Source organism: Apostichopus japonicus, chromosome 13 (assembly GCF_037975245.1).
Source record: "Apostichopus japonicus isolate 1M-3 chromosome 13, ASM3797524v1, whole genome shotgun sequence".
Taxonomy (NCBI): domain Eukaryota; kingdom Metazoa; phylum Echinodermata; class Holothuroidea; order Aspidochirotida; family Stichopodidae; genus Apostichopus; species Apostichopus japonicus.
The window spans coordinates 17,179,626-17,206,297 of record NC_092573.1 but is presented as its reverse complement, the minus strand read 5'-3'; the positions used below and the strand labels follow the sequence as shown (position 1 = coordinate 17,206,297).

The following is a 26,672-nucleotide window of genomic DNA, read 5'->3' as shown; positions in this document are numbered from 1 at the left end:
TATATGCAACTACACTAGGTTAAAACCCAATACAAACGAGTAGACCCTTTAGGTACAATTCTACACTACTATATATTACTATCATACTAAGTATGATTTATTGGTCCCATGTATGCTACATATTAAAATACCTTATGTTAAAATTCTTAAACTGTTTTATTACCACCTTGGAGGAAATTTACCTAACTGGGAAATTCAGTCATCTTAGCTTGTTGTGTGTGTTTATAATGTCAGCGAACAATATGGAGAGTGAACACCTTCAGGAAAGGACTTTTTTGAAAACTTCCAGCAATTACAGCATGCCGTAATTTGGGGCCATTACAGACTATTTTTGAGGAGTACACGTATTTGAACTCGAAGCCCCTCACCCCACAATCAATTTCCCGTCCCTAAATCTATTACACCTGATTGACTCTGCGATCAATTTCATTTATAGTTTGATGATACCTATACTTACTTTTAATTTAACATTATGTAAGGGTGTTTGCCACTGAAAATAAATGTTTTTCTTGATCAGATAACTCTGGGTTTGGTGTGAAGACCAAACACAGAGCAAGACACATAAAAAAAAATAGAAAACTCAACTGGATTGGATCAAAAGAAATTATAATTATGAATAACAAACAATATACAGTACAGCTGATCTGGGCCCAGTCAAAGAATTAAATAAAACAACTTACAGTAGTGAGGTGCGCACCCAAAAGTAAAGTAAATACACTTAATTTATAAATCTGTTCTGGTGAGTTGGCGTGCTGGTGACATCAGGTACAGGTCTTCCACGACATCAGATATTCCAAGACTTCAGTATAGAGTTGAACAGATAAATGGTATAATGAATGTCTGATCTCAACAAAATAGTATCCTTTAATTAATAAGCAATGAAGTCCCAGGCTATCCTCCAGTAAAATAATGTGTATATCCTTTGTGGTAAAATAATGTCAGTTATAACAAATGGTGTCCCGGAATATTCTTTATGGTAAAATAATATCCTCTAAGTAAACAATATCCTCTAAGTAAATAATATTCTTTATAGTAAATAATGTCCCAGACTGTCAGTAGAATATGACTCCTTCCATAAAATAATAAGGACTACAGTAACTTGATTTTGTAAATTAAGGTTTAAAACAAACTATCCAGCATATTAAAACTATATATATCTTCTCTTTTGCAACTGTCTTGCTCCAATACTTGTGGCCAACTGCCTAACTCCCTATACCCTCACAAAACTCCTTTGTTCCTATAAAATATATACACAGACCCCATTTCCTGTGAGGGCTAATTTCCAGGAAGAACAAAGATAGTTGCTTAGCAACCCAGAAGAGAGAAATCTTAATCCCCTTTTTCACTACCACAAGACAACATACAAATACACACACTGTACAAATGCATAGACCTCTGTACAGTGAGCACTGTACAGTATACTAATAAACAAGAAAAACTATGGTACAAAAGAAAACTTTATGTAAGAGCTGACCATCTTACAATAATATGTTGATTACATATATCAACTGAAAATTATAGTGGGGGATCATAACGAGGAAGAAACTGTACCCATCAGCTTTAGATTAAAATTGTATAATGTACGCTTATGAGTACAGAATTTCCGACTGTCAAACTCTAATTTTTCCGACTGTCGCACTCTAATTTTCATAAATTCTTGTTATTTGTGAGGGACCTACAATTTTCGGTCAAACTTGACCTTTAATCAGTCATATTTACCACGTTTTTCTTGTCATATTTAGAAATTGTATCTCGAGATTCTTATACTCCACCATACAAAACTTTGTATGATTTTGAATACTCTAAAAAAAAATGCCTAATAAAACTACTGTACAACGTATACAATTAAAACGCTCAATGCTATTCTACGGAAGCTTTAAAGTGCCATCAACATAAGAAAAACTTTGCCCATAAGGTGAAATTTTTCAGTAAATTGTTAAAATAACAAGATAAAATCTTATCCAAAAAAAAGAAAAATGTTGGATTGCTTAGTTGCTTAAACTGAGCAATTGAACAATTTTTGAAAAATGTTTAATTGACAACTTATCATATTTCGTGTATTGGACATTTTGCTGCAAATTGTTCAATTGTTAACTTCATTCCATCTGAGCAATTTAAAAATTTTCTGCAAAATGTTTAATTGACAACTTATCTTATTTCAACAATTTGACATGATTTTGGCAAAATGTTCAATTGTTCACTTCATCCCAATTGAGCAATTGTAAAATTTTCTGCAAAATGTTTAATTGGCAACTTATCATATCTCGTCAACTCAACATTTTTCTGCAAAATGTTTAACTGTTCACTTCATTCCAAATGCTCAGTTGGAATGAAGTGAACAATTTAATTTCTTTTCATGTGAGTGATAAATAGCCCCCCCCCCTAGAAAATAATATTAAGCGCGCTAGGAAAAAGCACTGTATTTTGGGGTAGTTCACTATGTCGTCGAATATAATTTGTTGAAAAAGAAAAGTTTTTTTCCCCTTTGTTACATTAACATAGCTTTTTTAGTTGGTAGTCTATGTAGCCTATCAAGCAGATAACTTATACTCATTGCTTACTCGCTAACCAGAGTGATTAATAAATTTGTGAAGTGAGGGCCAGTGGTACAAATGTACCAAAAAAAGTTTGGAACAAAAGTGCAGTCGCGAAAGATGGGGTGTCTGACTGACACTGACCGTATCGTTGAGAGTAGGGTGTAGGGGGGGGGCGGGTTACAAGCTAGGCAGCAGTCGGAATTTTCTGGCTCCAAAACCCATCCAGTTGGAATTTCAGCCACTTCATCTCTCCCCCCCCCCACCCCCCTCTCAATCAAGGCCTTAGCTACGTCCCTGTGTATAATACGTAAACGACGTTCATTACTGTTTAGTTTTTACGGGACTTTATTGTAGAAATTAATACTACGTGCGACCGTGGAGCTCTGTTTATAGCTCCATGGTGCGACGAAGACTTGTACCCACGCTTATATAGAAATTCTACCCAAGCTTGGCAAAGTATGACAAGTAAATCGCAAATCCAACACATTTATACCGGTGCTATGGCAGAGTGGCGGATAAAGGCGGTGGCGTTTGGAAGCAATGCGGGTTTCTCCCACATTTGTGGTCACTTGAGCGTCGTGAAAATATCTGCTGATTATTATTACTATTATAACATTTAAAAAATGTAGTAGTTTGAAAGATTATTGAACTTTCAAGGTTTATATATATAGGTTTACTTGAGTATTCACAAATTCCAATCTCCAGTCCACAATCACGAGTATTCTTCCAATGCTCGCCCCACCTCTTCTTTTTTACGTCCTCTTCACTCATTATCGATTCATGGACAGAACTTGATAGTAATTTCTGATAAAATCTTCCTCAGTTGCATCCTATATGTAAACTGAATGTTCCGTTGTTTGCACATATGTCGAAAATGATTTATATCGCTTGAGAAAATAAGCATTACGCAAAAATTGGCATATTCACGTGTGGTGTTTGTAAAAATCACGCACCTATATGCAAATATATAATAGCTAAGATTGTCCTGTGTCCGTTATATAATTCCATTAAAGAAATGCATACCTGAGACACGGAAGTATTATCATGTGAGGGTACCGTAATACATTCATGCTTGAGACACATGCAAGTCTTAAATAAACAGAATAGCAAGTCCCAAACATATAGACCTTCCTTACCGGTTTCGAACCTCTGGACATACAATCAGCGTCCATATATAGCCTAGTGGTTAGGGTGTACGCGTACAGAGCGAGAGGCCCGTGGTCCGAATCCCGGTGGAGGCTGAAAGTTTTTTCACTGTTCTTGAATTTCCAACTCATTACGATTTAAAATATATATATATATATATATATATATAATAGTAAATAAACATACATAAGTGCCGTAATAAAGGCAAAAATAGAGCGCCTACATTACAATACGTGGTACACACAGCGAAATCCATATGCATGTGCCGGATCAAGGTAATGGTTTTATTCTCCAATAGTTATATATAATTGAAACGAATTTTCCTGAAAATTATTGCAAATTACATCTAGATCAAGTAACGTTGAATACACAAGTGATGTTTAATATGTTGAATGTCAAAAATGGAATGTAGCTATATCATTACGCTGTTGATATGGAACTGAATAAAATTAAAAATTAAATACTGCCGCATTTTGAAGAGTGTCAGACTTTCAAACCTTTTAAAATGATAACTCGTATTAAATTTGTAGTTGATGTAGGTCTCTGAAAAATATAGCAAGAATGTGTTTGTGATTACTGTCAAAAAGGCGCGATATACTGAATAACATGTAAATATCAAATGCTATTGTCACTGTGACACGCTTCACATTGTTTAATTGTTTATTGTAAGATTCCAGCTACTATATGATCACTGAGTCAAAGCATGGTTAAATGATCGACAAACTGCTATATTCAGTTTCCTCCGACTTTAACATAAGTTCATGAGATCGTCAACAAGTTTTAGCAGCGGCAGTTCACGGCTTCCATACATATTTGAATTTAACTGCCTATTGTTGCTGGACCGTAGAATTCGGAAATATCAATGTTGGATGCTAACTACGGAGCTACAGAAGCGTAGAAAGGACATTGTACCGTGGAGGTTTTTACCTCCATGATTGTACTAACAAATTTATGGACTAGTAGAAAGTAATGATAATATAATAATTGCAGTTTCCATGAACTGATATGTGAAAAGAATCACTTTGCGTTGAAGACTTTTCGAAGACAAGACAAAAAAAAACAAAAAAACTATGGCTTGGAGGATTCACACTGAGTATAGCATCGCACAATTTTTGTCACTTGAAATCCAATCGAGTTTTCCCTTTGCTGTTTGCGCCAAGTTAGCTTCCGAGAACCTGCGACGTTTAAATGAGCATTTACAATAATTAGGGTACTTTAATTAGACCTCCTTTAACACTATATTGGGGACCTGATGCAACCATGTGGTGCACCCCACCCACTCGCCCCCCCCCTCCTCGTCAGGTTCCCCCAATGTGTGGTAAACTTAACTGTTAATGCAAAGAATCGTTCTTAATTTTATTATGAACCTGTTTAATTGCATATGCCTTTGTTATAGAATGTTATCCGTTAATTTTAATTGGAAAGTTAGGTGATCGAGTAACACATTGACATCTCATGGATACAACATTTGCCCCTAAACTGATCCAGAATGGTCGTAGAATTCATCTAATATTACAGATGAGTCATATTTTGGATATTGTGGATGTCTCCTTCTATCCAACTATATGTACCTCCTCCGAGTTTAGTCCTGAGATAGAAATTAAAATATAATTAGCCAGTTCCTTGGTGATGCCGTTTTGCGGCTTTAGAAATGGTCTGGTCCAGCAAAAACGGGGACAGGGGTGGGTAGGGGGGGCACAAGCCTCGGAACTGGGATATCGAACAATCGGTACTCAGTGTCAGGCTTCAAAAACCTCGGCTAAACTTTGTCGGTCATAGCGGCGCAAATCCATATTTGAGATTTAAGCAATTTTTGCTTAAATTTTGTGCGAAACTTTTTCCAACCTCCTACCCATGCCCCCCCTGCCCCCCTCCCCCCGTTTCAAATGCTCCTCTTACGATTCTCATTGTCCATATCCTTTTTCATAGATTAGTCGAGATAGATTTCAACAGTCCGTTTTTTGCTCTGCCGATTTCTCTCAATATGCCGTCAAGTGATATTCGAAGAAGTATACTCAAGGCCTATATCATGCACGTAAAGCGATGAAACGCACACATACCCACCGCAATATATGTACGAAACAGAAAAGTATACTGCTTACTTACTATAAATACCATTTCCAGATAAGCAAGTGAAATTTCCGGTCACATCACAATGATAAAGTTTACTGTCTGTCACTTTGCAGTTCACTGGTTGGCTACTCCAGTTGGTTAGTAACAATAACGTATTCAGTATAGTTAATTACGTCACAGCCTGGGCTTGCTAGAAAGCGGGGAATTTGAAATCAGTAAAAGGCGGTATCACAAGTAGCAACACGTTGGTTTGATTCACACCGCACTTGATCCTCAATCGAGTTCTACATTGCAAAGAGCATTCAAAATGGACGATTCCGGCTTCCGTGGTTTATTGCAGAAGTAACAGAAAGCTCCGTGGAAGCAAGGTTGCCAGTTTATACAAGTACACTTTCAATTCGATCCGTCGCTAGTTTTTAATGATGTTCCGCAGGAAAATGTCATACGTGTATTGGAAAAAGAAAAAACATTTAGAAGCAGCGACAGTTGGAACTACCGCGGCAGTATGCACATGTTGTGACAGAAAGCTCGGTGCAAACATTTGAAGGAAGAATTAAAGGCACTCCGAGCACTACTGGCTGAGAAGGAACAACTTCTCTCGAAAAAAACGAAAACGAAGTTCTCTGTGCCACTGGATTGTTCGGTACGTAACACTAGGCCAAGACTTATTAATGTAATTTTTCAATCACTAAAAGTCACCGTTATATAAACCCTAGACCTGTACAGGCATTCGTTCCTTTAAAACGATAAATTAAAAGAGTTAAAATATGACAGTGAGAGAAAAAATACAATAATCTCTTTTTAGATATCTGTAAAATGTTTCATGCACAATTTGCCAGGGTTTACTGTTATTGATACATTCATGTTCTAACCTTGTGATGGTGAACGTCACCCGACCACATACCCCCTACCTCCCCCAACCCATAAACAAATCTGCTTTGTAAACCGTTGAAACATACAGTGGCGTAGGAAGGTACATTTGAGTGGGGGGGGGGGGCTGAAGACTGATGGCCGGCCAGGGGGAGGGGTCTAAGGGGAGTTTTTGCATTTCCAGGTGGCCTTAGATGCAATTTGGTGCTCCAAATGAGATTTTTTTTTCTCATTTGGAAATGAAAAAGGGGTTTTCTGACTTGCGAAGCGGGGGGGCGGAATGATACTTCCCCCTCCACATTTTTCACTTGGGGGGGCTGGAGATATTGACAGTTGGAGCTAGTATATTTTTCACCAAAAGTAAACTATGTCAACTGATCTTTATATATGTCTAATTCATACTTATTCTTGTGTCTTTGTTTACAGAAACTTCAGTGTAGATTGAGCGCAATGAAGAACATAGACTGGTCAGAGGAGAGAAAAGACAGACTGTACAGTGATGTCAACTGATTATATGTCATCCGAGGAATCTGACATGGAGAGCGAACGAGCTAGGGTACCGTAGTGCAGGAGTTCTCTTGGGAGTCGGAAAGACTGAACAAAATGAGGCTGGACTCATTCTATAAGGACGTTCTCCTTAGCGAAAAGTCCAGAAAAAAAGGATACCCACCATTTGGAAAGGAGACGTATCTTTAAAATGTGTACGGACTGACGCCCCAACTTGGGCTGTTAATTAGGCTGAACAATAATAATGAAGGTATGACCCCCCCCCCTCCAAATGGTGAAAATGGTCATTGTTTGATGTGCCAGATTAAGCTTGTGGGAGGCCCGTGGCAAACGGTTTATTGGAGCCCCCATAGAGATACATTGGTACCGGTGTGACAGGATATTTTCCCCCCTGAAAATATTCCCCCCGGGGGGAATTTTTCCTAGGAAATTTCCCCCCCGGGTGGAGATTTCCTAGGAAATATTCCCCCCGGGGGGCATTATTCCTAGGAAATATTCCCCCCAACCTGGAAAAATTCCCCCCCACCTTCATGTAATTCTAGTTAATTATATTTTTGTACACCTATCAAGGATATCTCATCATGGAACTATAATAAGGAGATTTTAACATTTTTTGGGCATGAACTTGGAATATATCATTCCTGCAATAAGGATATTCAGAGGAAATGTCTTGGGTTAGGGTTAGGGTTAGGCCATGAATGCAGTGCCATGAATGGAATGGGACTAGCTCTGATGCTCTGATGTTACTGATGTAGTCAAGTAAAATCATTGTAAATTGAAACTATTACATTGTGTTGGTATGATGGTTCCACAGGAGGAATCAATGTTTATTGGGAAGGGGTTGACTTATTGATTATTGTTTATGAGCTGTGGTGAAGCTGAATGGGATTATCTTAATTCATGGCTTAAGAAACTGATTGAACACCATTGAATTACTCTTCATGCATCATTAGACAAAGTTACCTGGACTTCCTCGATATGAAATTGGATATTGGGAGTTGGCTACTGATTTTCTCAACTGGCTAAATTGCACCAATCCTTGAAACTGTCCGCTGGCCACTAAAAAAATGTTGCGAATACGTGAAGGATATATTCCTAGCGTTTAATTGCCATGAACAAGCGATCGACCATCTCATCATACACTGAATTTGAGATATCGACTATTGGAATATAGGAATATTATGAAATTCATTGCAAGCTAAAGACTTGCAGGTGCTGCCAAGAAAATTGATCATGTTTATGGTGGGGGGGTATATTTTCAGGGTGGGGGGAATTTATCCTAGGAAAAATTCCCCCCGGGGGGAAAATTTTTCAGGGGGGGGGAATTTCCTGTTACACCGGAAAATGCCGGATGTATAGCTCACAAAAGACATCTATTTGCCCACGGTGGTTATGATACGTACATTAAAACATCACATAAAAACAGTCATTGATCAACAGTGTAAAGACTGCATATCGAAGTCCATTTTGTTTGACTTCTTTGAACTTTTTGTACCATATACAACGTAGAATAATGTAACGTTATAACAATATTTCTTTGAATTTTTTACCCAACGTTTAAACTCGTGCCCATAGGCGTAGGAGCCTGATTTGATTTGGGGGGGCTGAAACGACTTGCCCAAAAAATATAACCAAATTTTTCGCGCGCTATGCGCGCGTTCAACATCTTAAAGCAGCGTTTTGCGTTTGGTCGCCGTTTTCTACTTTTTTTGACATGTCCATGGAAGTTTTTGTACATATATCAATCACAAAACAGCAAACTAAGATATTAGCCAGGAAAATATCTTGGAGAAAACAAAGTTGAAAGTTGCAAATTTTTCGACTTTTATGCCACCATTTGAAGTAAGATATATATAGATAAGCTAGTTATGTATGTCGTTATGGCATAGTGGAGTCAGTGCGGTTGAGAAAAATCATAGAAAAGGACGCAAACTGCTGCTTTAATGTGCTGTCATATAGGCATTCATCGGTTATTACATCACATGCCGATAACCGATGAATGCCTATATGACATGCACGATAAGATGATAAATGTGCGCGAAGCGCGTGAAAAATATTGGTTTTATTTTCCCTGTTATTACCCTTCCATATTGGTTATAATTATTGGGGAAGTCGTTACAATAATAACAATAATAATAATATCAGTTTAACCATTGAAAAACACATTGCAAATCATTCTTCTTTCCGTAGGTGCCGGAAAAATTCTTAGCATATTGCCCGAATTTTCACCCCCAAAAAAATGAAAAACACATTGCAAGTTATTCTTCTTTCAGTAGGTGCCCGAAAAATTTTCAGCGTATTGCCCGAATTTTCACCAAAAATTTTGGTTGGGGGGCTGCAGCCCCCCGGCCCCCCCCCGCCTCCTATGCCTATGCCCGTGAAGGTTAATGCTATGGAAGGTTAGTCATTATGAAAAGCTTTCAAACAAGTAACCATTTATATTACAAGCTCATGACTTAGTACACAAGTGTACAATATAATTTACTGAATAAGCTGTTTTTCAGGAGTAAGTAATTTTTAACACTGACAGAACTATTTATCAGTAGGATTATGCATTCCAGTATCATGTTAACAACTGATATCATTTTGGTTGGTTCTTAATTGCCTTTGAGTTCTGACAGGAAGCCTACAATGAAACTACCACAGTGGTGTAGTTTTTCCAACCAAAAGATTGAGCAAACCAAAATTGTAAACCAAAAGAATGTTCTTGGTTAGACTGTGATTGCTAGTCCATTCAGGTTGGATACCAACAGAGATAAATATCGTGAGACATTCTAAACATGAAAGCACTCATCTAGCAACGCAAGAGAGTTTGTTAAGTTTTAGGACCACACTGTTACTGTTAACAAGGGCGGCGGAAGCACTTTTAATCTGGGGGGGCACCAACGTCGAAGGGCACTTTGCAAAAATTCGATTGGACTGATGCAGCCTGATATTTAGTACCATTTATAACTCTTGTTGTATTATCTTATTTGCGTATATACACATCACTCCCCCACCCCCCCCCCTCAAGGAAAAATGCATACTAGCACTGCAATATGTGCAAATTGGGAAACAAGGAACAAGTTTTCTTTCGAGACAAAATGAGGTGAAATCATTATAAAGTCCAAGTCCATGCAGACGCGATCGATACATGCATGAAAGCAAATGAACTATGTGAAAATACGAAAGGATGGGGTAGGTTATGGGATATTAAAACTACACTCATTATTCATAGTAGGTTATAGATGGCTTCTGCTTATTACAAAGTCACAATGTAATATAGCAATGCATTGGAAATGCATTAGGATTATTTTGGCAAATTGAATATGCATAATGGCACCATAGGCGTAGGAGGCGGGGAGGGGCTGGGGGGAGGGCTGCTGCCCCCAACCAAAAATGTTTGTGAAAATTCGGGCAATATATGCAGTGAGAATATTTCGGGCACCAACTGAAAGAAAAATAATTTGCAATGTGTTTTTCAATGGTTAACCTGATATTATTATTATCCTTATTATTGTAAAGACTTCCCCAATAATTCTAACCAATATGGAAGGGTAAATAACACGGCAAATGATTGTATGTTATTGGCATGCGATGTAATAACCGATGCATGCCTATATGATATTCACATTGACATGTTGAACGCGCGCGGAGCGCGCGAAAAATTTTGGTTATATTTTCCGGGCAAGCTCCCCCCCAATCAATCAGTCAATAGTCATAAGCCAAATTGGCCCGTTGACCTCCCCGAAGATTATAAACATTCTTAGGTTTGCAAGGGCGTAGGAACCGGGGGGGCTGGGGGGGCGCCAGCCCCCCCAGTGAAAAATGGAGGGGCGGAAGTATCATTCCGCCCCCCCGCTTCGCAAGTCAGAAAACCCCTTTTTCATTTCCAAATGAGAAAAAAATTCTCATTTGGAGCACCAAATTGCATCTAAGGCCAGGTGAAAATACAAAATTAAGTTTACAAAATGGAGTGGGTGTTGAAGTGTGCTATATTGCACCAAATTGCATCTGAGGCCACCTGGAAATGCAAAAAATTCCAAAATTCCCCCCGACCAAAGGGAGCCCCGCTGCACTGATGTACAGAACTTAGAAGAGGGGTACTCTTTTTTTTCTTCTTTTTTTTTGAAACGGCACTTTTTCGTTGGAAAAGGAGACTATAAACGAGACAATGGACATATTTATCTGTGCGTGAATACGTTCGTCATAAATCATATGCCCCTGCAACTGCAAATCTCGTATCCTTCTTTCCGCACGACTGACTCAAGAGCCTGAGGTACACACTGGAACTTGATAGGCTACGATAGTACATATTATAGCGAAATAGCGCCTCTAATTCAATGAATTCGCTCTCGGTCAGGGTTGCCACATGACATTGGCCGATAACTGGCCCACAAATTTGGCATATTTTGAACCCCTTTGGCTGATGCTTTCCTCAGCTATCGGCCAAATCGCCGATGCCTAAGATTTGTGTGTGGATTTGTATGTTTCCGTATCATACAGTAAATCGAATTTGGCATATTTTCCACCGTTTTGCTGATATTTTGCCAAAATTTCAATCTCTTTATGTATTCTAGCTTTGCAACACATTTTTCATGTTCCCAGTATCACAGACAAGGCGGATCAAAAATGTGTCTATGAACGCAGATTTTCCCCAAAATCTCAGTCGATAAAATCACCACGAAATGTTCCATATACGGCTTAGATTGCACCAGAGAGCTTGTAGAACCCCAGAGCTTCCAGGGCCCTAAGGCGGGCCCTGGACCCACGCCTTTGGGACTTCGCGCTCCGCGCTCGTTGATTCTCCGCAGCAGCCAGGGGGCCCTTCCTTCCCTGGACCCAGGGGCCCCCAGACTCACCATTACGCCGCTGCCTTAGACCCCTCCCCCAGGCCGGCCTTCAGCCCCCCCACTCAAAAGTACCTTCCTACGCCACTGTAGGTTTGTAACCTTTTATAATGTTAATCCGGTGCCTGCCATCTTCGAGTAGCTGGGCTGCAGAACGGCCGGACCATTTGGTTAGATTGTCAATCCATCGTAAATGCGGTCGGCCTGGCTTACGTTTGTAACCGCAGGGTAGCCCACAGAGTACAGCACATGTAAGGCCTCCACAGCGTACAGCATGTCCGAACCATTTTGCTCCCCCCCCCAAATCAAACTGGGCTCCTACGCCTATGAATGGCACTAACCAGAATGTTAGAAACCTTGTGGTAGTAAACATTTTAGTTTGACCCACAGAAATTCATTAATACTTCTAAATTAGGATTAGATCTCTTACTGAAATATCGCTGACCTAATAAGATGATCAAGAGTACAATTTTCATGTAGAAAAAAGGGCACATTTTTAACCTGAGGAAAAGTGGGGGGGCACGTGCCCCCTGTGCCCCCCCCCCGGTTCCGCCGCCCTTGACTGTTAATCATGATAAGTCAATTCTTAAGTGTTCATACGCTTTGTTTCTTGCAGCACAATTCGTGGAACGTTTGAAAGAAAGCTGCAATTTACTGAGGAAGCTACAAGGTTCAGCAAATACATATCCGAGAAGCTGACATCAATCGTAAAACAAAGAAGGCCATAAAACATTAGTATCATATTATTTTTTTTCAATGGTTATTGCTTACCATTAAACAGTCTTTAGTTTTATTCAAACTGACAGCATATTGCTGTCACTGACAAGTTAACTTTTCAGAGGAATTTTTCCATACAAGACAGTTCTTTTTTCAAAGTAGGATTTAAACCCATATTTATTATTATGTTTTTAACAGTTATTGTTTACCATTATATGGTATTTAGTTTTTTAATTAAATTCAGGAAATGGAAAGTATGTTGCTGTCAATTACAACTTAAGTTTTCAATGGAGATCTTCTGGACAGTTTTTTCTTGAAAGTGGTTTAACCAACACTATTATAGACTATGTATGTATGTATGTATGTATGTATATGTGATCTTCCCGCAAGCAGGAACTCGCGAAAGAAGCCATGCAGGCTTATAGACTCGCAAGCTGACCGAAGCCAATCTCTGATGTTGACTGATGTTGACTTTTACTTGGCAAAGTCATCTTTCCGCTTTTGCCTTTTTTTTTAAAAATGAACATTTCTAGTAATCAGTATGTACAAATGCCATTAAACAGTATTCAGATTTTTATTCAAACTCCAGAATAGACAGTATATTGTCGTCACATATGTGTTCAGTATAAATATGCATTACAAATGCTTTACATGCTCTGTAGGTAAATATTGTGTTTTAAGATCTGATTGGTAGCCAAGTTAAGAATGAATTCCTTTCAAAAGGTTACTGTCTGACAGCGATTATTATTGTCTGCCTAGCAGGCAGAATTGCAGACTACATAGTTTCGTAATGCTAACTCTTGAATAACTTTTATCTATTCAGCTGTAACTTTTATTTTGATATAATGATTGATAAAAAATTAACCTTTATATTGTTTTAACAGATAGAGTTTCCTTTCTTACTTGCCACAGCAATACATGAAGTCATTGTTTTAATGAACATATTTAGTTGGTATTTCATAATATATGTAAGTTTTTAATGTGTAATATGAAAGTGTTTACTTCAGAAGTTTGCTTTCTTGTTAGACTCCAAATTTATGTTTTCTTTTTCATTGCCCTCAACTTTGCATTATTGTGCAGTACTATACTTTTGCCATTCATGTTTGATCCATTAACTTGTCTTAACTTTATTGGAATAAAATGATATTTTCAGATTTTTGTTATCAGTGATTTTTACTCCATCTGCTGGAAGTTCTCCCTCGCCTTAACTTGCTTGTAAAGTGTTAGACCTACATCATGTGCAACTGTAAAGAGTAATTTTAACCTGTTGAAATTCATCGCCACCTGTTTTCACCAGATAACTTGTTGTAAACAATTGAACCTGTGGAAAATCCTACTGTTATAACCAGCTTAAAACCTTTCATACATGTTCTTACCTGTTGAAACGTTTTCAATACCAGTAAAGACATGTTGAAAACAGAACCAGTTAAAACCTGTTACCCCTGTTGAAAACCGTTGAAACCAGTTCATACAGTATGTTATTACCAGTTAATAGCTGTTACCCCTGTTGAAAACAGTTGAAACCTGTTATTACCAGTTAATACCTGTTTATGCCAGTTAAAAGCTGTTTTGCCTGTTGAAACTTGTTGAAAACAGTTGAAACCTGTTAATACCAGTTAAAAACTGTTATGCCTGTTGAAAACAATTGAAACCTGTTATTACCAATTAATACCTGTTAATACCAGCTAAAGCTGTTGTGCCTGTTCAAACCTGTTGAAAACAGTTGAAACTTGTTAATACCAGTTAATACCTGTTAATACCAGTTAATACCTGTCAATACCAGTTAACACCCGTTAATACCATTTAATACCTGTTAGTACCTGTCACCAAATACCAGTTGCAACAGGTACCTGTTAAAACCAGTTCAACAGGTATTAACTGGAATTTTCACCTGGGAGTACTTTGCCATGTCAAATATATCTTGGAAATACCATAGCTGGTTGTGTTTCATATGTAAATAAGTATGTGTGCTTTGTGCTTGCTTATTCCTACTTGCAATCTAGTTGGTGGGAAAAGCAGCGATTTGTTTTGTTCTAGTGATGTCACAGAATATTTGTGGTGAATAAATGCAATACTGGTGACATTGCAGCAAGAGGACTGTACTTGGTGCTTTCAATAAACTCAAGTCGCAATTAATAATTGTTTTTAATTTTTTATTTCGTTAACTATTATTCAAAGATGGATGAAAATCCCCATTCTTGACATGTTCATTATTAGGAAAAAGATTGAAATCTTGTCATGATGCTATCGGGCATAAAATATTTTAAAGTGGCCATGACATGAAAATTTCAACTTCCTCTCTTTTTGGCATCCATCTAGGCATGCTCTCTCTAGAACATATATCAACCATTCTGCCAGTTAAAAATTTGATTTTTCCCTTCGAAAATTGAGATTTAATTTACCCTCTTCGGGCTTGAAAAGTTCGTTTGGCTGAAAATTTTCCTAATCTCATGACGTCATGTGACGTCATGTTGTGAACACGATTCGGCTCTCGCTGATTCCTCCGAACACATATCATACTTACAGTCAAGGGCGGCGGAAGCACTTTTAATCTGAGGGGGCACCGACATCAAAGGGCACTTGGCAGAAATTTGATTGGACTGATGCAGCCTTATATTTAGTACCCTTATAACTCTTATTGTATTATCTTATTTGCGAATACACATCACTCCATCAACACCCCTCCCCCCCCTCCAGGAAAATATGCATACCAGCACTGCAATATCCAATGTGCAAATTGGGAAACAAGGAACAAGTTTTCTTTTGAGACAAAATGAGGTGAAATCAAGCTAGTTGCTAAAGTAGGAATCTTCCGAATTGTAGTAGAGTCATAGTTTCATATTAATTGTTTGTTGTTACACCAAACGGCTGAACCTCCCAGCCTACGCTATGGTGATATACGTCACCAGGCTTCATTCATTCTTGTATATATCTCACACTTGCCTTACAGTTATCCTATTGAATAGACGTGTGTCTAAACCGGCTACCTCAGTGTTATTGTATTTTCTTGCGGTTCTAGAGTCACCACATATTTGGCGACGAGATAAATTGGTAGTTTTTAGTGCTATATTGCTATTGCTTTCTTTGGATTCCATTTTTTAGTTGCACATCATGGCATTATTCGGAAAGTTAGACGAATTTCATGGGAACAGCGATGATTGGACCCAATATATTGAGAGGCTAACTCACTACTTCCTCGCTAATGAGATTACGGACGAAATGAAGAAAAGGTCCATTTTACTAACTGTCATTGGTCCTGATTCCTACAAATTGTTACGGAATCGCATTTCGCCGGAAAAGCCAGGAGACAAGAAGTTTCAAGAACTCGTGGACATTATGGGTAAGCATCAAAACCTCGCCCCATCAGAGATATTACAAAGGTGCAAATTCAACAGCCGCTTTCGCCAAGCAGGTGAATCGGTCTCATCGTTTGTTGCCGAGTTGCGTTCTCTAGCAGAGTTCTGTAACTTTGGGGATGCATTGAACATTATGCTACGGGATAGATTAGTGTGTGGGATTAATGATGATAAAATCCAACGATCACTTCTGTCTCACGCTAAGTTAACGTTCGATACCGCCCTAGAAATATCATTAGGACTAGAACTAGCGTCAAAGAACGCCGACGGCTTGAAGCAAGCATTTAATCAACACATCGGTATGTCTACATCTCGCGATCAGGTACTGCAAATTCCCAAGGGGAAAGGGCAACGCCACCCAAAGGACAAGTTCACTGCAAGGGTCAAGAAGTTTCACCCCTGCTATCGTTGCGGTCGTAGTAACCACCAGTCAGATGATTGCTACTTTAAAGAAAAGACATACAATAGTTGCCAAAAGAAAGGTCACATCAGTAAAGTATGTCGATCCAAGGCAGTAAATCAAATAGCTGAAGACACCAAATCCTCGCATCAATCACCAGGAAATTCCGAGGGCGTGCTTCGCGGGTCAAGTATTGGAGGGCGTGCTTCTCGGGTTGTCGGGCGTGTCAGTGTACCTCGACGATATTCTAATAACCGCACCTACAGAAGTGGATCACCTCAACACTCTGAAGGAAGTACTAGAGAGATTACAAAGAGCAGGTCTGCGTTTGAAGAGGTCCAAGTGTACTTTCCTCGCCCCATCGGTGGAATATCTTAGCCACAAGATCGACGCAGAAGGACTGCATCCCCTACCAGACAAGGTTCAGGCGATACATCAGGCACCAGCCCCACGAAATGTGACTGAACTGAATCGTACTTAGGGTTATTGACTTATCATGGTAAATTCATGCCCACCCTGTCAACGATCTTAGCCCCTTTGTATGAATTATTGCAAAAAGGTACACCATGGGCGTGGGAGAAACGACAAATGAAGGCGTTTAATGAGTCTCAGACGTTGTTAACTCTAATGTACTAGTCCACTATGACCCCACAAAACCCTTAGTGCTGTTTTGCGATGCGTCTCCCTATGGTATTCAGTGGCGGCGGAACCGGGGGGCTTGGGGGGGCTCAGCCCCCCCCAATGAAAAAGTTGAGGGGGCAAATGCATGATAAGCCCCCCCAATATTTACCAAGGCTCCGAAACGTGCATCTGCCCATTTTTCAATGCATACTTGTCGATCTGTCCGATGCACACGTATACTATATAGGTGTAATAATTTTAGTAATTGCTGGGGGACCCTCGGCCCGTCCCCTGGCTATAGACCACATTGTCACCCCAACCGCGTCTTCACGCCCCGTGAAAAGTGGAAGCAGTGAGTGTGAGTACCGGTATGCGTAACACAACTTCATCTTAGGCCAATGACTTGCCACATTTCAGCCAGTTCTCCAACATCCCCTTACTTAGTGGCGGAGCGTCCATATATACAATCAGGGGACGGATGCCCCCCCCCCTCCCTGACGGACTCAAATGGACTGCTGGCGCCCTGTTCAGCTTTTCACTCCTTTTTACTTATTCGCAATTATTGACTATTTTATTGCGCTCTCATATACTTCATATACATTTGTCATATTCTGTTGGTGTAATTTTCCGACAAAATGGTGACGACACCTATTTATTCTCCGTTTATCTGCAAATTAGCAAGGCCTGGAAAGGGTCATTTCCTGCAATCTAGGGAATATCTTTACTCAAAAATTTTCTGTACGCTCCACGCCAACCTGTGGTGGCGCTCTGCTTAGATAGTGTCGAAAGCGCCCCTACAGACCATTCTTGCCCCCCTGACCAATACCCCTAGCCCTGCCACTGCCTTTACTACACTCAAAAACGTCTTTGAGAGTACACTACGAGTAATAGCTACTCTCTTAAAACACCATCGAATATACAAATTACAATGTTTTTACAGACTTTTACGTGCAATCTGAGAAATTGCAGGATTGAGACCCATATTTTAGGGCTAGGTATTCGCAGCATAAAACACTCGGGAAGTGCCGTTTCCGGCCATCTGGGGGTTTGACAAAAACCAAAATTTTCTGTACGCTCCGCGCCAACCGATGGTTGCCGCTCCACTTAGATAGTCTCCACACATTAGCCCCCCCCCCAATAATTTTTCCGTTCCGCCGCGCCTGATGGTATTGGAGTAGTGTTAGCTCACGTAATGGGCGACGGCTCTGAAAAGCCTATTGCATTTGTGTCGCGCACGCTTTCAGCCGCGGAGAAAAACTACGCACAAATTGAAAAAGAAGGTCTTGAATGTGTTTATGGCGTAAAGAAATTTCACTGTTATGTGTATGGTCGCCACTTTACATTATTTACTGACCATAAGCCACTCCTCGGTTTGCTGAGCGAGGGACGTGCAATTCAGCCACAAGCCTCGGCGCGAATCCAAAGATGGGCTCTCACGCTAGCAATGTATGAGTATTCCCTGCAGTTTAAGCGTACTGCTGCGCATAGCAATGCTGACGCAATGAGTCGCCTGCCATTACCGCATTCGCCAGAGCAAACTCCACTGCCACAAGAAACTGTCCTTATGCTCAATCAATTGAATGAAGGCCCAGTAACAGCCCATCAAGTAAAAACATGGACCCGGAGAGATCCGATTCTCTCTAAGGTTTTAAAATATGTCATGGAGGGCTGGCCAGAGCAAACGGATGACTCCCTAAAACAGTATTTCATGAAACGCACTGAAATAACGGTGCAAAATGGCTGTTTGCTCTGGGGAAATAGAGTAATAATACCACCCAAGGGTCGTATTCAACTGTTAAATGAGCTACATGAGACACATTTAGGGGGAGCGCGCATGAAAAGTCTTGCGAGAATGTTCATTTGGTGGCCTAAGATGGATAATGAAATTGACGACTTGGTCAAGCAATGTAAACCTTGCCAAGAAAACAGGCAAAATCCACCAACAGCGCCTCTGCAACCATGGGCGTGGCCGACCCGCCCCTGGTCACAGCTGCATGTAGATTATGCTGGACCATTTATGGGTCATATGTTTTTAATAATCGTTGATGCACATTCGAAATGGATTGAAATCCATGTTATGAATTCGAGCACTATAGTCAAGCTACTATTACAAACTTGCGTAAAACGTTTGCACAGTTTGGTATACCTCGTATGATAGTAAGTGACAATGAGTCATGTTTTACTAGCGAAGTGTTTGCCTACTTCTGCAAGCAGAATGGCATTAAACATGTTACATCTGCCCCTTACCATCCTTCCTCCAACGGATCGGCGGAACGCGCTGTCCAAACCTTTAAGCAGGGGGTTAAGAAACTCACAAGGGGTAGTTTGGAAGATCGAGTGGCTAGGTTTCTATTCAAATACAGGATCACTCCACACTCTGTCACAGGTGTTTCTCCTTCTGAACTCCTAATGGGAAGGAAATTACGATCAAGATTTGATCTGGTCCATCCGGACATTCAAAATAGAGTCCTGTTAAAACAACAGGCTCAGCAACAGCAACATAACAAATCGACAAAACCTCGTAATTTCTGGGAGGGGGAAAAGGTGTACGTCCGTAACTTCACGACAAGAGGACCAAAGTGGCTCATCAGAAACATCATTAAAGTTACAGGACCCGTATCATTCAAAATTAAACTTGGTAATGACATAACCGTTAAACGACACCAAGATCAGATTAGGAAGTGTCATGCAAACACTCCTGAGAATTCAAACTTGGCGACTGAACCCGAAGCCGCATTTGATACCATGCCATTGGTTCAGGAGCTTGGGGTTGAGTCGTTTATGACGAAGCAGCAATGTCAGACGAAACACCTTCTGCTGCAATAATAAATGAGCGTATTCAGGAAGAAGGTCCCACGGGAGATTCTTCCACTAGAAAGGAATATCCTTCCCGCAACCGGAAGCCACCTGAATATTACGGTCGTTAAATGTATATACTCTCCGTATGCTCCCTTTAACTGTTAAATTCAATGTTTTGACTAAGGGGGGAGGAATGTAGTAGATTCATAGTTTCATATGAATTGTTTGTTGTTACACCAAACGGCTGAACCTCCGTCACCACACGAATTAGAGTTAATTTCTTGTTAATATCTTAACAAATTTTTTTTATTCGAAATAGCTTTGAGTTTGAGCCACAGACATTCATTAAAAGTCAGGTGAGTAGCCAGGATTTGCAAAGTTGAATGCACGACTATCTGAGTGGAGCGCCACCATCGGTTGGCGTGGAGCATACAAGAAATTTTTTAGTTTTACAAACCCCTCAGATGGCCGGAAACGGCCCTTCCCGAGTGTTCATTCTGGTTCCCTGGCCTTCTCAAGTTAGCAAGATCTTGCAAGATCTTGCTAACTTGAGACACCTCAAATTTTATGTAGCAAAAGGGCACATTTTTAACCTGAGGAAAAGTGGGAGGGGCACGTGCCCCGTGCCCCCCGGTTCCGCCGCCCTTGCTTACAGTACAAAAAGTGTACATAAATACACAAAACAATCGATAGCAAGTCGGCGCGTAATGAGATCGAAATTTCCCGTGGAATGTCAGAATTAGAACCAAATGCGGCAACCGAAGTTCAAAGTGATAGTGGTTCTTCACCAGGCAGTGATATTGGGCTATAATTAGAGTGCCTTTTCTCATATTCGAAGCAGAGAGTGAAGGCGATGATCATTCCAATATTGAACCGAACGTTGAGGGTGGAGCGGAGGTGTTAGAACCGTATCAGTTCGAGCCTGTTAAACGAGCCGAAATTGAAGCTCCACAACATATCGAAGAACAAACCCGTTTGGAACTATTGCAAGGAACATACAACGTAGTAAGAATTTATTAACGAAGCATTTAAAAACAAAATCCAGTCCATTTTGTGCATGTGTTGTTGGAATTCGTGGCATACCCTAAACCGTATTGTGCGTCGTGATACGGTGACTTACAACCCATATGTACGGTGTGTTAGCTATGTATTCATACATGTATAAGGATTGCCACTTGCCCATTGGAGGTTTCCTGTTCTCCAATCTGGTCTTCGGAGTTTTTAATGTGGAATACTTGACAGAAGAACGACTCGTTTATGTCGACCCGTTAAAATAGGAGGGATCGTAGTATGCTTCCGTTAAGTGTTCGCTACATACAGAGCTGTATACTGGCTAGGCCCAGTGAATCGGCGCTGGTGTTGTGCACTAACTTGGTCATAATCGCCGTGTTTTTTTTTGTCCTTGGGCCATCGATGAAGGCTAATTGCATGGGTTATGACATTTGTGCAGCCCCCAACAACACAACGGACCGGCATTTCTCTCTGATATTTTACAACATGTTGTAAAACAAACTTGAAATTTCTAGCGATATGGCGTAATACAGCGGTTGATCTCTCAGTGTAAATGTGCATGTATGTGTGACGGTAAGATCGTCACGCATCCGGTACGTGCCTGGGCTTTGCACTTGTGTTCCTAACATGACGTCATCATTGTCTTGTTTTGAAATCGCATTTTCAGATATCTATTTTCGGATGCGAATATTAAAACGTTAATTTCTACTTAGTCCTGGAGGTTGTCAAGGTGATGAGGATAGCTTTTTACATAGATTTTCTCATAGATTCAGAGGAATTTACTCAAGATTGATTAGTTGGATTTGTCATGGCCTCTTTAAATTATTAGATAAACCCAATTGCCTGTGATGCTATAACATAATTTGATGTTGTGACAACTATGTCACAAAGCTATTGCATTCTTTGGACACTGTCACTAGCAAACCATGATGCTGTCACATGGAATATTCAGATAAGGTGACAAACAATTCAGTCTGCTACAATCTAAACTCCTGATTGATTTATTTGGAGTGCTAAATTGATTAAGGGAATAGATGCCACAGAATGAAACAATGAAAGTAAAAGACTAGGTGTGATGAAGGAAAAGTTGTACTCTACTATATTTGTAAATGAAAAAAAAATTACCTATCGATCTTTGAAGTGTTACCACTGGGAGCAGGGGGGGCCATTGCAACCAGCCTTTACACTGTAACCCCGTCAGCATGTCTACCGAACATACTGAGCAGAAAATTTGCCCTCCCCCCCCTCTCTCTCTCATATGACTTTGCAAGTGTAAGGATATCACATGATGTGCAATGGATATTGTGAGGGTCCATGTTTAATGTTAACACAAAAACATGACTTTCTCTCTAGGGAGGGTGATTCATGTATAATATTTCCACTTCACCCCCTCCCCCACACCCTTGTGTTTTCGTAGGGAAATCTCGGAAAGTTTCAGCTTCAACAGCCCTCCTCATGCCAAACAACAGCAAAATCCTTTAAGTTTGGAAAAGGCAATGCTCTTCTATGCACCAACATCATGCATTATTGTATATAGCTTATCAGGTGAAGGTTTATATAGAAGGTATGTGTATCATGAAATGGCACTTATTTGTCACAGGGTCTCAATATTGCCTTACTGTATTTTATGCACCTAAAAGTTACGATTATGTCTCACTTTTTTTACTAACACTCTTTTTAAAAACTTTTCCAGAAGTCTGAGTTTAAAGGCTCCTTTTCTCTCACTCTGGCACATATCTGCAGCACTGGTCAGTTAAAATGGTGACAAGTAGGCATCAACAACACAATCGAAAGAATTAATATAATTATTTGGTGCGCGTGAGATATAGGTGACCCTGATAAGATCCATTGATTCTAAGTGTGCATCACATTTCGTGTATTATACAGGAGGACAAGGGGATACAGTGAACCTGGTCTAGAACATCTACACTTCGTCGTCATCACCACAGGCAAAAAAAGGGGGGTTGTATCTTTCATGCCCTTGGACGCTAGTTTTATATTCATGCAGGAAATGTAACAGAAAAAGTTTACTTTTCTGATTTTGTGTATTTGTTTTTGTGAGATTGGTAGAATTTGGTACTAGGTATAATGTCAATGACTAGGTTTTGTCAACTTCATTTGATTTTAAGGGCAAAACCGGGTTAATTCAGTACTTGAAGAAATGCAACACTTCTGGTTCATTGGGGTTGAGAGCAGTGGCGGAGCGTCCATACAGTCTGACTGACTCAAATGGACTGGTGGCACCCTATTCAGCTTTTTACCACTTTTTACTTATTCGCGAATATTGACATTTTTACTGCACTCTCATCTACCTATTGACATTTGTCACATTTTTTTGGTGTTATTTTCTGACAAAATGCTCTAGTGGCTATTTATTCTTCGTTTATCTGCAAATAAGCAAGGCCCGGAAAGGGTCATTTCCGGCGATCTAGGGAGTATCTTTACTCAAAAAAATTCTGTACACTCCGCGCCAACCTGTGGTGGCGCTCCGCTTAGATAGTGTCGAAAGCGCCCCTACAGACCATTCTCCCCCCCTCTGACCAATACCCCTAGCTCTGCCACTGGTTGAGAGTGGATGCGGGAGCACTTCTTCCTTCCGCAGATGGTTCTCTGTTATTGTTATATTTCAAATCAGTGTGCTGAACTTTGGTCCGGTAGTTAGCTATGCAAACATCTTTCATCACTGCTAATTTATTAGCCGTGCTGCTGGGGTATTTTTCTTGATTATTCACTTTTCTTAAAGGATGAGTACATCATAAAGGGCAATGAGCAGCCTAGTAATGAGCAAATAAGAAACCTGAAAGTCAAAGACTTAGTGATTCCTTGCCCATAGGAGATATTTTGTTAGGGCTTTGATATCAAATTGAGAGTTTTGGATATATCATATTTGTAGGTTATTCACAGTTTGGACTGTATTGACCTCAAATGAGATTTTACCTTCACCAAAACTAACAGGGTTCTTTTATTGATATGGATCATCGACCTACCAAGTACAAGTTCCCTGAAGGTAATATATTCTTTAATTACCAACATCCAGGGACGTAGCTAAGGCCTGATGATTGGGGGGGTGTAGTGGCTGAAATTCCAACTGGGTGGGTTTCGGAGCCAAAACATTCCGACTGCTGCCTTGTAACCCCCCCCCCCCCAGCACTACTCGTCAACGATACGGTCAGTGTCAGTCAGACACCCCATCTTTCGCGACTGCACATTTGTACCACTGGCCCTCACTTCACAAACTTATTAATCACTCTGGTTAAGCTAAGGTGACCATATTTTCCTGACTGGAATCAGGGACATTTATTGCATGACTGATATGGGGGAGAGGTGGAGAGGTTTGGAAAAATTTCAAGTGCCTAAGGTGCTTAGATGTAAAATGGTGACACTTAGAAGCACTTTTCAAATCAATTTTATTTTCAAATATGTAGCTTTTTCTTAGATGAAATTTTCTTGCTTTGCGTGCTTCTTTAAGGGCTTGTGAGTTGCTCATGCTCACACTATAAGTGTCATTGTGTCGCCGTAGTTGCCAATTATATGGTCAAAAGATACTAGATCGATCTAGCATATTTTAACAGTGTTTCCACTTTACACTGGCCCACCTGAAATGCTGGTTATAAGTTCCGTTCTGCGACTGCACACGTGACTAAATTTTGTTTTTTAAATTATTTTACTAATAATGTGGGATATTTTCGAAATTCCTGACCAATTTGTTCATCGGGGACAGCAGACTGTAATCGGGGACTGTCCCCGAATATCGGGGACGTCTGGTCACCTAAGGTTAAGTAAGCAAGCAACTGTATAGTTATCTGCTTGAAGGCTACATAGACTACTGACTACAAAAGCTATGTTAACAAATTATATTCGACGACATAGTGAATTACCAAAATAAAAGAGCTTTTTCTTAGCACGCTAAATATTATTTTCTTGGGGGGGGGGTGGGGGTACATATCACTCACATGCAAAAATTCAATTGTTCACTTCATTCCAACTGAGCATTTGGAATGAAATGATATGCATTTGTTGAGTTGAGTTGACGAGATACGATAAGTTGTCAATTAAACATTTTTCAGAAAATTGTTCAATTGCTCAGTTAAAGCAACTGAGCAATCCAACATTTTTCTGATTTTTGATAAGATTTTATCTTGTTATCTAAATAATTTGCTGAAAATTTTCACCTTATGGGGCAAAGTTTTCTTATGTTCATGGCACTTTTAAGCTTCCGTACATTAGCATTGAATGTTTTGATTTTAAACATAGAGACAATGTATATCCCAACGATGAAGCCAGGTATTTGAAAGGGGGGAGCACTTTTTGCGATTGATATGGGGGAGGGGTCTAAAGGGAGGGGTGTCCCCCTCCACTTTGAGATATATTTGAACAATTGAAGGTCCTTAGATGCGATCTGGTGCAATGTTTTGCCAGTTTCATCATTATCATATGATATCATATTATCAGCAGAGTTTTGTTTCCTGTTTGGATTCTTTTACATGTCCTTTTACATATGATATATCAGAAAGACAAACATAGTGCTCTTTTACAATTTTTCCAGTAGGATGATTCTTGTTTACTGTCCAATGTCTGGACTTAAATACATTTGACGAACTTAACTGATGGACAATATAAACTTTCATATTTTGTAAGACAGACAGATGTGCAGTGGCCTAAAAACAAATATCGTTATCGCAGTGTATTAGCAGTGTAATAATTATTTACAGGAAGTGCGTATCACGTACGATTGCTAGCTTAGCTTCATAACATGCTGTTCGTGTAACAACTTAGGACGGATTATAGAAAGGATGAGAACAAACGTTGTCGACGTTGTTGTGCCGCATACGGTTCGTGACATTCCATCTAGTCCGGTTAGGTAGGCAATATGTATTTTATTACGAAGCGGCCAATTGTAGGCTTGAAATAGGCTATAGGCTAAATTTAGCTAATTACATCTGCCAAACTAAGAAAGTAGTTTAATCAGTGGGCCTGAATGTTATTACGATTATAATTGAGTTAACAGAGCTGACGAGTATTCAAGATCAAAAGAACACTGACCAAATACCATGCTAAGAATCAACAGTTTTTATACATTTTTTTGACACTGAAAGGGGGAGCAATTGCTCCCCCTGCTCCCCCTAGCTACGTCCCTGGTATATCCTAAACTTACTTGAAGCTAGCGAACAGGGTCAACCCACCCAATAGCAAAATTAATACATAAATTATCCGAATTGAAGCTGGCGAACAATGTATTTTTTTTAGAGTATTCAAAATCATAGGAAGTTTTGTATGGTGGAGTATAAGGATCGCGAGATACTATTTCTCAATGTGATAAGGAAAACATGGTAAATATGACTGATAAAAGGTCAATTTTGACCGAAATTTTAGGTCACTCACAAATTACAAGAATATATGAAAATTAGAGTGCGACAGTCGGAAAAATTAGAGTGCGACAGTCGGAAAAAATTAGAATGCGACAGTCCGAAAAATTAGAATGCGACAGTCGGACTATCGCACTCTAATTTTCGAACTATCGTCATTTTTACCAATATTTGGGGCGTGAGACACTCCCAACTGCCAACATCCCATGCTGAGGTGACAGTGTGTGTCAGACAGACCGTACTGACATATCAAGTTCTTAGTGCTTACTACTAAGACACTGTATAGAGAGAACTATAGTAACTAAGCAACACGGAATGCAGCGAGGACACCGGTTTCGTTGCGACAGTTTTTTACGGATGCCTGATACAGACGATGAAATGATATAGGCTTGTGCATCATAATAGTTACGACAACAATCATAATAATAATTGCAATAAGA

The 26,672-nt window shown here is 39.8% G+C and overlaps 1 protein-coding gene across 1 annotated transcript in view; it reads left to right on the top strand.

Annotated features, from left to right (window-relative positions):
* The first annotated feature begins 9,507 nt into the window (after window positions 1–9,507).
* LOC139979197 (uncharacterized) overlaps window positions 9,508–26,672 on the top strand; it is a 75,456-nt gene continuing 58,291 nt past the window's right edge. The window contains exons 1-2 of the mRNA XM_071989951.1: window positions 9,508–9,532; window positions 12,579–25,727. Coding sequence (XP_071846052.1) covers window positions 15,791–16,813 — 1,023 coding nt within the window. The 5' untranslated portion in view covers window positions 9,508–9,532; window positions 12,579–15,790 and the 3' untranslated portion in view covers window positions 16,814–25,727. The remainder of the gene's footprint in view (window positions 9,533–12,578; window positions 25,728–26,672) is intronic.